Below are 15783 nucleotides of genomic sequence, written 5' to 3'. Positions count from 1 at the left end.
CTTGCGACATGTGTCTTTTTTGGAAAGTCGTACAGCCTTTTCTCATGCGTCTGTGACCTGAAATCGCATGGGGTCTGCGCTGGATGTATTGCATTCATCTGCAGTGATGTATGAACCAACTCTCAGGGCATGTGCAGGGCCAGATTAACACATAGGCAAACTAGATATACAGATAAAACTTGACTTCACTGACGTTCAAACCGAGGCATGCATCTCAAAATCAAATTGTCCTGACGGGTGTTATGCAGATTTCTGTACCCCATAGAATTGTGTATCCCCTGTGCAGAGGCAGTTTCTCAAAGATCGCTGGACGTGCACGCACGATATTTCTGTGCCCGAGCCCCACTGTGTTGTCAAGCACTGCCATGGAGTTCAACAACAGTGGAGGAGTGGATTAAAGCATATGAATTTCAGCTGTGGGGGCTTGCACTGGGTTACACCAGCTTAAAGTTAAAAACTTAGAGTAAGTAGCGGGGTTCCAAAAATATAGCATTCCACATCCCCATGTGTTGCTACAACTGTTTAAATAACGTACCTGTCATTTCTTTTCAATGCTAACATCATGACAACTTTTTACACATAACTTTAAAGCATGTTTCAAAGCTCTTTTCAAAATGCCCACCCTAGTGCACTGTTAGCGTCAGGATTATTGCCAACATTATCAGGTAACACAGCAATAGTGACCCATGACGTGGTACGGAACAGAAAAAACAGAGCACTTAAGGTTTTTTGTTAGGGGTGGGAATTTCGAATAATAAGATATTCGAATATACCAAGAATGAGTTTCGACTCCTCAACCTCTAATTACTCATAACAGTGACAGGTCCTTAGAAAGTATTAGCAGCAACCACACATAGGGACGCTGTGGCAAAGTGGGTAAGTGAGTGCAGATGAAGGTAATGCAGCAGTGCAGAAGAAAACATTCAGACAATTATATCCAGGTGCAAGAAAACAGACACAATTATATCCAGGTGCAAGGGTGTGTATTGGTTTCACAATGTCCAGAGGCTGACGGCAATCAGCTGTAAATAATACTGTTGTAAAGTGATACAGTGGCGTGTATCACTTCAATTAGAATCCCCGGGTTTGACCCGTAACAAAAAGTCCCGTTCTTTTAACACCCACACGTAACACAAAACACAGACACAGTTCTTTAGTGAGTGATTTTAGTGCTCGTGGTGCGTAATACAATTTGTTGTGGTGAGGGAAGTGCTGGTGTCCGGGTTTGATGCTGGCCTGCGGCTACAGCTCCGGACAGTGTTAGTAGTCTTAGAAACAAACAAACAGTTTACTAGACAAACGAACAAACACAACACTCACGTTTTTTGTTAGGGGTGGGAATTTCGAATAATAAGATATTTGCAGGCGATCTGATTCAAACATTCAAAATCCTAAAAGGTATAGACAATGTCGACCCAGGGGACACTTTTGACCTGAAAAAAGAAACAAGGACTAGGGGTCACAAATGGAGATTAGATAAAGGGACATTCAGAACAGAAAATAGGAGGCACTTTTTTACACAGAGAATTGTGAGGGTCTGGAACCAACTCCCCAGTAATGTTGTTGAAGCTGACAACCTGGGATCCTTCAAGAAGCTGCTTGATGAGATTCAGGGATCAATAAACTACTAACAACCAAACGAGCAAGATGGGCTGAATGGCCTCCTCTCGTTTGTAAACTTTCTTATGTTCTTATGCACAGTTCCTATAGAAAGTCTACACCCCCTTGAACTTTTTTTCACATTTTGTTGTGTCAGTGCCTCAGAGTTTCATGCATTTAAATGAGGATTTTTTCCACTTATCTACACACCATACTCCACACTGTTAAGGGGAAAAAAAGTTTTTTTATTAAGAAAAAGATGATATATTACAAATACAAAACTGGAAGATCATAATTGGATAAGTCTCCAACCCCCTGAGTTAATACTTGGTGGAAGCACCTTTGGCAGCAATTATAGCTGTCAGTCTGTTGGGATAGGTCTCTACCAACTTTGCACACCTAGATTAGGCAATATTTGACCATTCTTCTTTACAAAACTGTTCAAGCTCTGTCAAGTTCCTTGGGGAGCGTTGATGGACAGCAATCTTCAAGTAATGCCACAAATTTTCAATTGGATTTAGGTCGGGGCTCTGACGGGGCCACTCGATAACATTTACCTTTTTGTTCCTTAGCCACTCCAGTGTAGGGTTGGCTGTGTGCTTTGGGTTGTTGTCATGCTGAAAGGTAAACTTCCATCCCAGTTTCAGGTTTCTTGCAGAGGGCAGCAGGTTTTCCTCAAGGACTTCACTGTACTTTGCTCCATTCATTTTCCCTTCTATCAGTGTGCAGTAGTGGTTAGGGTTCTGGACTCTTGACTGAAAGGTCGTGGGTTCAATCCCTGGTAGGGGACACTGCTGCTGTACCCTTGAGCAAGGCACTTTACCTAGATTGCTCCAATAAAAACCCAACTGTATAAATGGTTAATTGTATGTAAAAATAATGTGATATCTTGTAACAATTGTAATTCGCCCTGGATAAGGGTGTCTGCTAAGAAATAAATAATGATAATAATCCTGACAAGTGCACCAGTCCCTGCCGATGAGAAACATCCCCATAACATGATGCTGCCACCACCATGCTTCACAGTAGGGATGGTGTTCTTTGGGTGATGCGCTGTGTTGGGTTTGTGCCAAACACAACGCTTTGAATTTAGGCCTAAAAGTTCAATTTTAGTTTTGTCAGACCACAAAACTTTTTGCCACATGGCTACAGAATCTCCTGTGTGTTTTTTTGCATACTTCAAATGGGATTCAAGGTGGGCTTTCTTGAGTAACGGCTTCCTTCTTGCCACCCTACCATACAGGCCAGATTTGCAGAGTGCTTGGGATATTGTTGTCACATGCACACTTTGACCAGTCTTGGCCATAAAAGCCTGTAGCTCTTGCAAAGTTATCATTGGCCTCTTGGTAGCCTCTCTGATCAGTCTCCTTCTTGCTCAGTCATCCAGTTTGGAGGGACGGCCTGATTTAGGCAGGGTCTTGGTGGTGCCATACACCTTCCAATTCTTAATAATCATCTTGACTGTGTTCCAAAGGATATTCAAGGCCTTTGATATTTTTTTTTATCATCCCCTGATCTGTGCCTTTCAACAACTTTGTCCCAGAGTTCTTTTGAAAGTGCCTTGGTGCTCATGGTCTTTGCTTTGAAATGCACTACCCAGCAGAGGGAACCTACAGAAACTGCTGAATTTATCATGAAAGCACTACTTTAACACAGGTGGAGGCCACTTAACTTGGTGTGTGATTTTGAAGGCTATTGGTTACACCTGAGCTAATTTAGGATTGCTATTACAAGCAGGGTGGACACTTATCCAAACAAGCTATTTCAGTTTTTATTTTTAATTAATTTTCTACAAATTTCCAGAATATTTCTTTCACTTGGAAGTTGTGGGATAGGACGGCACTGTATATATATTGTAAAACGGAACTCACCCACTCGGGTTCGTTGCCCCTTTAAGAATGCGACCCAGACACGAGAAATGGATTTTTTTTCAGCGCTCACGCGCTATTTTTTTAATAAACACAACAGTAAAACAAAGTACACAAAATAAACACCTAGCTCTTCTGAGCATTAACTACACACGCAGGAACCTAACTATCACAGGACGGCTAAGCCGTTTCCCTGTTCCATCAAAACTTAACCACACGGGTTTGCACTGTACCTTTCTCTCGGGACTGCCGGGAAGCAGAGCACTCCTTTCTGCCTCCTTCCATTCAGCAGCCTCGAGCAGACTGCTTGCTCTCTTTTTAAACTCCCGCACCTGGGCTTAATTTCCAATAGCGCCCAGGTGCGGATGATAATTAACAATAAAACAATTAAACAAATTAAATGAAACAATAAAGCAAACAACCAAAACAAAGGTACATTCTCTCGCAGGGAGGTTTTAACCCCCTCCCTGCTGTCTCTCACAACCCTCTACGTTACATATCCCCCCCCTTGTCTTTACAAGACACAGGCCACGAGACGGCCACCTCCTCCCCTAAAACATAACCACCCACCCTCAAGTCCACAAATGTCCCTTCTTGCCCTTTTCGACAGGCAGGCTTGAGGGTGGATCGGTCCACGTCCCGGCTCAGCCAGGAAGGGACCTCGCACCGGCGACAAGGGGACCCGACGGCTCAACAGGGGCGACCGGAGCGTAGACCGTGGCACTGGAGGATGCAGCAGTGGGCAGAGATCTTCCCCTGGGGACCGGCGCAGTGATGTCCGATCACCCAGGGGAAGCGAAGCAGCGAACAGGGGGAGCGACAGCGACGTCTGGCAGCAGCCCAGCGACGTCTGGGTGCTCGGGAAGAGCGGAGCAGGGAACCAGGGGAAAAGCTGTGGCCAGTGCTGCACACTCCTGGGCTCAAGGTCCAGCGCAGGAAGGTCCGGGCAGACCGGCCGGGTGTCCTGGAGCAAAGGGTGAGGGACTGGACGCAGCGGTGCCGGACTGGACCGTAGGGGCGGTGGTCGGGGCTGTGGTGGAGGTAAACTTTTCACCTCCCCCCTGGGCTCCGGAAGCGGCGGCTCCTCCCCTCTGGGCTCCAGAAGCGGCAGCTCCTCCCCTCTGGGCTCCGGAAGCGGCGGCTCCTCCCCTCTGGGCTCTGGAAGCGGCGGCTCCTCCCCTCTGGGCTCCGGAAGCGGCAGCTCCTCCCCTCTGGGCTCCGGAAGCGGCGGCTCCTCCCCTCTGGGCTCCGGAAGCGGCGGCTCCTCCCCTCTGGGCTCCGGAAGCGGCGGCTCCTCCCCTCTGGGCTCCGGAAGCGGCGGCTCCTCCCCTCTGGGCTCGGGAGGCTGCGGAGCTCCGCTAGCCTGCTCCCATTCTTGGAGCAGCAGCTCCAATTCTGTTGGCTCCCTTTTCTTCAATGGAGCCAACCCCATCTCTCTCCCCCATCTCTCCAGCTGCTCTCTCTGAGCAACAGCATTCCTGGTGATTTGCTCTATCATCGCCAGCAAATCCATCTTCTGGGTCTTTAGGGGCGATCCCACTTCTGACACCAAATGTAAAACGGAACTCACCCACTCGGGTTCGTTGCCCCTTTAAGAATGCGACCCAGACACGAGAAATGGATTTTTTTTCAGCGCTCACGCGCTATTTTTTTAATAAACACAACAGTAAAACAAAGTACACAAAATAAACACCTAGCTCTTCTGAGCATTAACTACACACGCAGGAACCTAACTATCACAGGACGGCTAAGCCGTTTCCCTGTTCCATCAAAACTTAACCACACGGGTTTGCACTGTACCTTTCTCTCGGGACTGCCGGGAAGCAGAGCACTCCTTTCTGCCTCCTTCCATTCAGCAGCCTCGAGCAGACTGCTTGCTCTCTTTTTAAACTCCCGCACCTGGGCTTAATTTCCAATAGCGCCCAGGTGCGGATGATAATTAACAATAAAACAATTAAACAAATTAAATGAAACAATAAAGCAAACAACCAAAACAAAGGTACATTCTCTCGCAGGGAGGTTTTAACCCCCTCCCTGCTGTCTCTCACAACCCTCTACGTTACAATATATATATATATATATATATATATATACATATATATATATATATATATATATATATATATATATATATATATATATATATACATATATATATATATATATATATATATATATATATATATATATATATACATATATATATATATATATATATATACCGTACTGTGCAAAAGTTTTAGGCAGGTGTGAAAAAATGCTGTAAAGTAAGAATGCTTTCAAAAATAGACATGTTAATAGTTTATATTTATCAATTAACAAAATGCAAAGTGAGTGAACAGAAGAAAAATCTACATCAAATCCATATTTGGTGTGACCACCCTTTGCCTTCAAAACAGCATCAATTCTTCTAGGTACACTTGCACAAAGTCAGGGATTTTGTAGGCATATAGTCAGGTGTATGATTAAACAATTATACCAAACAGGTGCTAATGATCATCAATTCAATATGTAGGTTGAAACACAATCATTAACTGAAACAGAAACAGCTGGGTAGGAGGAATAAAACTAGGTGAGGAACAGCCAAACTCAGCTAACAAGGTGAGGTTGCTGAAGACAGTTTACTGTCAAAAGTCATACACCATGGCAAGACTGAGCACAGCAACAAGACACAAGGTAGTTATACTGCATCAGCAAGGTCTCTCCCAGGCAGAAATTTCAAGGCAGACAGGGGTTTCCAGATGTGCTGTCCAAGCTCTTTTGAAGAAGCACAAAGAAATGGGCAACGTTGAGGACCGTAGACGCAGTGGTCGGCCAAGGAAACTTACTGCAGCAGATGAAAGACACATCATGCTTACTTCCCTTCGCAATCGGAAGCTGTCCAGCAGTGCCATCACTCGCTGCTGGTGTGGATACACCCATTTGACTGCAATGACTTCTAAATGATTTGCTTGTGTTGCTTGCGTCCGGTGTGGATACAGCTGGCTGTACAGTGGCTGATCACTTTTAACTTGCTCCTCTGTCAAAATACCATGCCAAGCTTTTTCGGGTGTAGTTAGCTCATTTTTCCATTTGTTTTAGAAATTAACGAGTACTCGAAACTTGATCACACTGTTTCGAGTAGTAATTTCATTTCGAATACTCGATTATTCAGACTCACCCCTGTTTTATGGATCTCTCTTCCTGCAGTGATTTAGAGTACAGATGCACAGTACAGTGCACTAGAGCAGACATTTCTAAAAGAGCTTTGCAACAGACTAAAGTCATGTGTTAAAAGTTGTCTGGAAGTGAAGAATGAAAAGAAATGACAGGTACGTTATTTAAATATTTGTAGCAACACGTGGGGACGTGGAATGCTAGATTTTTCAGAACCCCGATACATACTCTTTATAGCCTTTACTTTATTTGTAAAAGCAAAGTCAGTAAAGACCGACGCTGGTGAAACTGAGCCCTGGGATCAAAATCTGCCCTCAGAGTTCTCCTGTAATGTTTCAGGTCTATTTCCTCTAAAACACCCTACAATTATATATTTTTCAATAGCATTACGTTTAGGGGTGTTAATCATTCAAAGTTTAAACGGTTAAAAGTTAGCAAAGTGTCAAATGTTTTTAATTTTGCTTAATTGTTTAAACTTTGTCAAATGTGCAGGTCAAATATTAAGAACAGGAGGGTGTCCGCAAATAACGGCTACTCAGAGTTTTCTTTCGTTGTCCATTTCCTACCTTTGTCACGTGACATCATTGTCACTGGATATTCACCTTGCAATTTCCAGCATGCTTTTGCTCTCATTACTATCAATGTTATCTTTGGGAGATCTAAATAACCGAAGCGCTGTCTGGGCACATTGTGATATAAAGGGAGACTGTGCTCTGCAGAGCTTAGTTACAGCAGCAGTACAGGAACAATGTTAAAATATATGAAAATATATCTACTGGTGCTGGATCTAGTGAGGAGGAGGTGGAGCCCAGGCAAACAACAATGCAAGTGCATGGCTGGTAGTGCAGGAAACGTGATAAAACTCTGGCTGAAAACACAATACCATGGTTGATTACTGAGACGATCGCAACTGATTCAACAAGTTCATGTGTTTTGTTGATCCAGATTTTTAGTCTTGCTGGTTTGCATTAAAACCTCGTGTGTGAGTGTGTGCTGGTACGGCAGATCAGCGCGTTGCTAGGATACACACTTCAAGCCTTTACATTCGTCTTGGAGAAGACAAATCACAAGCAGGCCTATTGGATGCACGGTTTCTTGATTTAAAAATTAAGGCAACACTATTTTTATCTATTAAATCTACTAATTACCTTTTGTTTCAAAGCATGTTGTGTTTGAATTATATGGCAATATTATAGAAAAATAAGCTGAATTTAGTACAATTGTTACATTAGTCACGGTTTGTGAGATTAATTCAAACGCTTTGCCTTTGGACATAAAATGTGAACAGTACTGAAAAACCATAGTTCAGAAATTACTTCTGTTAAATACAGTGTTTTAAATTATTATTACAATGTTAATCTGATGCAGACGCACGCATATTCTTTTCAGTTGTTAAATGTAAGTCCTTTGTATTTTTTGTTTTTTATATAATTGAAGTGTTCTCATTTGAATGCAAGTCGTGCCTTTTTGTTTAAATATTATGCACAACACTGTTTTAGTTATTAGAGCGTCTTAAAAAAATAAATAAATAATGTTTGTTTATTTTGAAAAATAAAACATCAATGCATGGATAGTCGTTGATAAGTTGAGGTAAAGCACTGAAAAATCAGAAGACATTTTTACAGACATATAGGCTATGCGATCATTTATAGAAAGCTATTTATTTAAAAAGATATAGCATGCTCAATGTTTTTACTTGAACATTTAAACTATATATTTGTAGAAGTCTAAAAGTCTAAAATAAATTAAACGGAATCAAGCACCCCTAATAAAGCTACACATATACAATAATATCCCTCTATTTAGACACTGAACATTTCTAATGTTATATACAGTACTTTAGTTCTACTCCCCTTGGTATAATCGGTAGGACTGCCAGTGTGAAAGGGGCTTATATCTGTATCTTAAGATCACCAGTAGTGAGTCCTATCCTGAACTGGTGTGAGTGGTACAGGAAAAACAAATAGCTAGTAATGTAACCCACATGCTCCCTCCCTCCCTCTCTGCCACACTATCACGCAATCTAGAATGACAATGTCACAGCTACTGGGAGTCACTCACCTGCTAGACTGCATTCTGAATGTGACTGCCCGTCTTCCTTTCCACCTCCTTGCATGCTGTTGGGAGAGCCTTCCTCTCCAGCACCTTGCTCTCTCACGCAGATTCTCTCCAGCTCAGGGATGTTTGGTTTGAAGTCCTCGGATTCTTCCTTCCCTGGTTCCATGTGGGCAAACTCTACTTCAGGGGGCTCCTGTTTAATATGGTTAATTTCCAGCACCTCTTCTTGTTTCACAGGAAGGGGTTCTTCTGTCTGAGAGATCTCCAATTCACTGTGCTCAGCTTTAATCTCTACCTGTGGCTGACTGCTGTCACATTGCATCTCACAGAGCTCCTGTTTAATGGGGAGGGAAGCCAGCCCAGCGACCTCCGATCTAAAGGGGACAAGTTCAGGTTCAGAGAACTCCTCTTTAATCTGGACAGATTCCATCTTCACACTGTCCATGGCAGCACACAGGATTCTGCTTAGTAGCAGCTGAAAAAGAAATGCATTTATTTAAATATAGTGCTATAGGATTGTATCTCTCTAATCTCAAGAATGATGGATGAAAGTTACTATAGTTCTCTTTTCGTTAAATAAGTATGTTTGGTGTTTTATAATACATTCTCTTAAAGACTGATCAGCAGAGTCATTTTGTCCTCAAACCTGGTTGTTAGGAGCTTATTGTTCCTTTTAGGAGGCTGTGTGGTCCAGTGGTTAAATAAACAGGCTTGTAACCAGGAGGTCCCCGGTTCAAATCCCAGCTCAGCCACTGACTCATTGTGTGACCCTGAGCAAGCCACTTCACCTCCTTGTGCTCTGCCTTTGGGGTGAGACGTTGTTGTAAGTGACTCTGCAGCTGATGCATAGCTCACACACCGCTTTGTGATGGTGGTCCACTATGAAAGGCGCTATATAAAACTAAAGATTATTACTATTATTATTATTATTATTATTATTATAATCTGTTTCTTGAAGGATCCCAGGGTGTCACTTCAACAACGTTACTGTGGAGTTGGCTCCAGACTCTCACAATTCTCTGTGTAAAAAAGTGCCTCCTATTTTCTCTTCCAAATAGTCCTTTATCTAATCTCCACACACATACATAATGTAATGAGATGTAAGAGAGTAATAAGAATTAAAAATAAATAAATCCCTAGAGAATTGTGTTTATTTATTACCTTAAAATAAGTACTACATAAATAAACAGTGTGTTGTCGTGGCAATTGGTGATCAAAGAAATAATAAAGTAAAATAAAACAAAATAAAATCAATAAATAAGGTCATCGCCTTACAGTGATAGCTTTGAAGTCATAATGCATTGCAAGTGTTATTAGGGAATGCTGTGTCGCGTTTTCAAGCGCGTCACTGAGCTGCGCTGCGAGGTTTGGAGACGCGCTTCTCTACAAGCTGCGTGTGACGTCAGAAAGACAGCAGCCAGGAGCAGCCGGCGCGCGCTCCGGGTAACAGAACGAAACCCGTATTTACCCGCGAGACGCTTTCAGAACAATGAGAATCTGTCTGGAAACCCGCGAAGCTGTCAGCCCTGAAACACACAGACTGTGAATGAGAGGATGAGAAGAAAAACAAACGCGCTGACACAGACACGCCGCTTCACAAATACAACACACACACACACACAAAAACAACGCGCTCCTACCACACTACAACCCGGACCTTTCAAAATAATACAATATAACAGCGCTCTGTAGTTTATAAACACATTGTAGAGCTCCATGCAGACTCTCTCACCTCCTCTCTGCTCTCCCTCAGTGTCTGAACGGATAAAACAACGCGCTCCTACCACACTACAACCCGGACCTTTCAAAATAATACAATATAACAGCGCTCTGTAGTTTATAAACACATTGTAGAGCTCCATGCAGACTCTCTCACCTCCTCTCTGCTCTCCCTCAGTGTCTGAACGGATAAAACAACGCGCTCCTACCACACTACAACCCGGACCTTTCAAAATAATACAATATAACAGCGCTCTGTAGTTTATAAACACATTGTAGAGCTCCATGCAGACTCTCTCACCTCCTCTCTGCTCTCCCTCAGTGTCTGAACGGATAAAACAACGCGCTCCTACCACACTACAACCCGGACCTTTCAAAATAATACAATATAACAGCGCTCTGTAGTTTATAAACACATTGTAGAGCTCCATGCAGACTCTCTCACCTCCTCTCTGCTCTCCCTCAGTGTCTGAACGGATAAAACAACGCGCTCCTACCACACTACAACCCGGACCTTTCAAAATAATACAATATAACAGCGCTCTGTAGTTTATAAACACATTGTAGAGCTCCATGCAGACTCTCTCACCTCCTCTCTGCTCTCCCTCAGTGTCTGAACGGATAAAACAACGCGCTCCTACCACACTACAACCCGGACCTTTCAAAATAATACAATATAACAGCGCTCTGTAGTTTATAAACACATTGTAGAGCTCCATGCAGACTCTCTCACCTCCTCTCTGCTCTCCCTCAGTGTCTGAACGGATAAAACAACGCGCTCCTACCACACTACAACCCGGACCCTTCAAAATAATACAATATAACAGCGCTCTGTAGTTTATAAACACATTGTAGAGCTCCATGCAGACTCTCTCACCTCCTCTCTGCTCTCCCTCAGTGTCTGAACGGATAAAACAACGCGCTCCTACCACACTACAACCCGGACCTTTCAAAATAATACAATATAACAGCGCTCTGTAGTTTATAAACACATTGTAGAGCTCCATGCAGACTCTCTCACCTCCTCTCTGCTCTCCCTCAGTGTCTGAACGGATAAAACAACGCGCTCCTACCACACTACAACCCGGACCTTTCAAAATAATACAATATAACAGCGCTCTGTAGTTTATAACAATGCAGTGCATCTAACCTAGTCTAATTCATATTTAAATAGGTATTCTAGAAACTAAAACTACTATATTGGTAAGTCTTAACCAGTCTGTAATTAGAGAGACTTACACGGTGTCCTTCTGGTAAAGTGTATAGAGTCCCGCTGAGACAGTCACAGACCATGTTCCAGAGCTTGAGAATGTAAATATCTCTGTGATGTATTTGTGAGGGTCTTTTAATAGAGCCTTTTATTAGACACAGTGTACAGACCCTGATTAACAGCAGTACTAGAAATAATAGCGCGCTCGCAATGCTTTTAACTTATTCACGCTCGCCCTGGCGAAATGTTTCTTGACATAATCAAGCATTAATAAGAGCCAGACACTTTATATTAATGATATATTGTATTGTTGTTAAAAAAAAAAAAATACCGGTATATCCTGGGGCTTCACCACAGCATCATCGCAATGTATTCAGTGCTGAGTGGGCTCCACAAATGGCGCTTGTAATTGAGTACCGAACTGCATCATGGGATTGACTGTCCTATCCTTCTTTATATAGTCCTAGCCCAATCCCAGAAGTCCATTGGAGGAGTAATCATATACATTATATATATATATATATATATAATCAAAACACGTGCTGAATATCATTCTGAAACAAGTGAAAAAAATATGCAGCCTAACTACATAAAAAAAATGCTCGTGGAAACACGCTTTTATTGCATGGAGGTTGTACTTCTCGTATTTACCAGTCTAGTTATGATGGAGCTGTATCGGAACAGTGAAAAAAAAAAACTTTCGTCGTCTGCAATCAGAAAATCTGTGGTGAAGCCCACTCTGACTGCGTCGCTGTAATGTCCCTCGTGGTGATGTCGTAGTGCTGTTATGTGCAGTCGCTGTAATGTCCCTCGTGGTGATGTCGTAGTGCTGTTATGTGCAGTCGCTGTAATGTCCCTCGTGGTGATGTCATAGTGCTGTTATGTGCAGTCGCTGTCATGTCCCTCGTGGTGATGTCATAGTGCTGTTATGTGCAGTCGCTGTAATGTCCCTCGTGGTGATGTCGTAGTGCTGTTATGTGCAGTCGCTGTCATGTCCCTCGTGGTGATGTCGTAGTGCTGTTATGTGCAGTCGCTGTGATGTCCCTCGTGGTGATGTCGTAGTGCTGTTATGTGCAGTCGCTGTCATGTCCCTCGTGGTGATGTCGTAGTGCTGTTATGTGCAGTCGCTGTAATGTCCCTCGTGGTGATGTCATAGTGCTGTTATGTGCAGTCACTGTAATGTCCCTCGTGGTGATGTCATAGTGCTGTTATGTGCAGTCGCTGTCATGTCCCTCGTGGTGATGTCGTAGTGCTGTTATGTGCAGTCGCTGTAATGTCCCTCGTGGTGATGTCATAGTGCTGTTATGTGCAGTCGCTGTAATGTCCCTCGTGGTGATGTCGTAGTGCTGTTATGTGCAGTCGCTGTAATGTCCCTCGTGGTGATGTCGTAGTGCTGTTATGTGCAGTCGCTGTCATGTCCCTCGTGGTGATGTCGTAGTGCTGTTATGTGCAGTCGCTGTAATGTCCCTCGTGGTGATGTCATAGTGCTGTTATGTGCAGTCGCTGTCATGTCCCTCGTGGTGATGTCATAGTGCTGTTATGTGCAGTCGCTGTAATGTCCCTCGTGGTGATGTCGTAGTGCTGTTATGTGCAGTCGCTGTAATGTCCCTCGTGGTGATGTCATAGTGCTGTTATGTGCAGTCGCTGTCATGTCCCTCGTGGTGATGTCATAGTGCTGTTATGTGCAGTCGCTGTCATGTCCCTCGTGGTGATGTCGTAGTGCTGTTATGTGCAGTCGCTGTAATGTCCCTCGTGGTGATGTCATAGTGCTGTTATGTGCAGTCGCTGTCATGTCCCTCGTGGTGATGTCATAGTGCTGTTATGTGCAGTCGCTGTCATGTCCCTCGTGGTGATGTCATAGTGCTGTTATGTGCAGTCGCTGTCATGTCCCTCGTGGTGATGTCATAGTGCTGTTATGTGCAGTCGCTGTAATGTCCCTCGTGGTGATGTCATAGTGCTGTTATGTGCAGTCGCTGTAATGTCCCTCGTGGCGATGTTTCCATCCCAACCATGATCACAATACAGTATGAGTTCACAGAAAGACATTCCTCAGACACTTTGCTGAGACTTGCCTCTGTTGTCCTCAGCTGTTGTGCAGTTTCCTGCTGCGAGGGAAAATGTGTTTTAATTTGGGAGTTAAAAACAGGGTAAAGTAACTGTATTAATTAAAAATAAATAAATCAAATAAGGGAAATAGCTCTTCTTAGACCCGGTGACATTATGTTGACTCAGAAATGTCTTCATCTAGACAATGTGGGAAAGCTATAAAAAAGGCCAACAAGATGCTTGGATATATTGTGAGAAGTGTTGAATTTAAATCAAGGGAAGTAATGTTAAAACTTTACAATGCATTAGCAAGACCACATCTAGAATATTGTGTTCAGTTCTGGTCACCTCGTTACAAAAAGGATATTGCTGCTCTAGAAAGAGTGCAAAGAAGAGCAACCAGAATTATCCTGGGTTTAAAAGGCATGTCGTATGCAGACAGGCTAAAATAATTGAATCTATTCAGTCATTCTGACAAGGGGCTGGCTTTGTAGAGGAGCCTAGCTAGTAAGTAAGAGTTGTAATTTTATACAGTTTTGTTTCCCACAGATCCCATAGAGAGCCATGCTATCCCTGAATCTGAAGCACAGGAGGGGCCAAAGATAGAAGCAGTTTACACACAAGAGGAGTCCTTTGAGCAGGAGTGGTGTGCAAGTCTAATACAGGTTACAGAGCTGCCATGTGTTAAAGATGAAGACATCCCTGAACAGGAATGTGTTCCTATTAAAGAGGAATTCATAGAACAGGAATGTGTCTCCATCGCAGAGGAACTTCCTACTGAAAATAATGTCTGTACACTTGAGGAGAACAACAAGCTGGGATCCAACCTGTGTGATGATTCTCCATCTGAATGTGATCTGGGATTTGGAGGTAATCCTACAAAACAAGCAGCATTGAGCTGCCTATTCATCCTGCAGAACCTGGTACTGAACACCAGCAGTGTGCTTGAGATTCATATTTTAACAAGGGGAGCTGCCCAACCACTATGTCAACAAGGACATCACTGTGCTTGCTCCTGAGGCATCTGCTAGATGTGCAGCCACTGCCACGCCTCTTTAGAATGCTGTGAGATCAGCGCTGTCCAATCACGCTAGATGTGCAGCCACTGCCACGCCTCTTTAGAATGCTGTGAGATCAGCGCTGTCCAATCACGCTAGATGTGCAGCCACTGCCACGCCTCTTTAGAATGCTGTGAGATCAGCGCTGTCCAATCACGCTAGATGTGCAGCCACTGCCACGCCTCTTTAGAATGCTGTGAGATCAGCGCTGTCCAATCACGCTCATGGAGGCCATTCCACTCCACACTGAACAGGTTCACTTCTATAAAGTGCTGTTCCTGTGCCTGGATGGAGCTTTAACTGGTTCAATTAAACAACTTAGAACAGGTTTGGAACAAAGAGCAGGAGTGGAAGGGCCAGCCTTGGACACGCCTGTGTTAGATCTGTGCCTTTCCCCATTCCTGGTAGACTGTTTGCAGTTGTGCTGCTCCCACAGCTTTACAGAGCTGCAGGGATCACATGTCCCATCACTGGGTGATGCCAAATCCAGTCGGGTTGCTTAGCGTCCCCGGAAAAAAACATTTCAGTAGAGCAGTTCTGTGGAGAGTATGCAGCAGCATCGCCACAATGAGAGTGAACCCGTATTGTATGACCCATCAGTCTTATTTTATTTCTTACACTTTATTCAAATACAATATCATGTTTAAAAGCTTATCTCACTACAACTATCCCAGGGACTGTAATGTTTGCTCTCAGCGGCACATTTCATTCTTGTGTGTCTCACAGTAAGCATTGCTGTGTTGTTATTGTCATGTTTATGACATGAAGCCCTGCAGAACAGTGCATGTGGGAGAATGCTGTACAATAACCTTTGTCTCTCTTCTCTTTCTTTCTTTAGCTTCTAAAGTAGATGGAGAACACGACTCCACTCCATCACCCCAGTGCAAAAACTCTACTAGAGGCAAACCACAGTGCAAGAAACACAGAGAAACGACACCCCAAGAAGAGTATGTGAAGACATTGAGAACTCACTCAGTTACAATCCCTTCTTTACAAGACAGACACCCACTTACTGTGGAGAGTACAGAGACGACACATTCTGCATGTTTTAACAATTCTGAAACCCAGG

At 43.5% G+C, this 15783-nt stretch overlaps 1 protein-coding gene across 1 annotated transcript in view; it reads right to left on the bottom strand.

Moving 5' to 3' along the window:
- The window catches only part of LOC131709252 (zinc finger and SCAN domain-containing protein 2-like), a 13092-nt gene extending 2552 nt beyond the window's left edge, over positions 1-10540 (bottom strand). Inside the window, exons 1-2 of the mRNA XM_059011576.1 lie at positions 10414-10540; positions 8685-9156 (exon numbers count right to left, since the gene is read on the bottom strand). Of these exons, the coding sequence (XP_058867559.1) occupies positions 8685-9126 (442 nt within the window). The 5' untranslated portion in view covers positions 9127-9156; positions 10414-10540. The remainder of the gene's footprint in view (positions 1-8684; positions 9157-10413) is intronic.
- Positions 10541-15783: the final 5243 nt, after the last annotated feature.

The sequence above is a fragment of the Acipenser ruthenus genome, chromosome 42 (assembly GCF_902713425.1).
Source record: "Acipenser ruthenus chromosome 42, fAciRut3.2 maternal haplotype, whole genome shotgun sequence".
In the NCBI taxonomy this organism is placed as follows: domain Eukaryota; kingdom Metazoa; phylum Chordata; class Actinopteri; order Acipenseriformes; family Acipenseridae; genus Acipenser; species Acipenser ruthenus.
The sequence above is the reverse complement of the archived record's forward strand: the minus strand, read 5'-3'. Positions and strand labels throughout refer to the sequence as shown.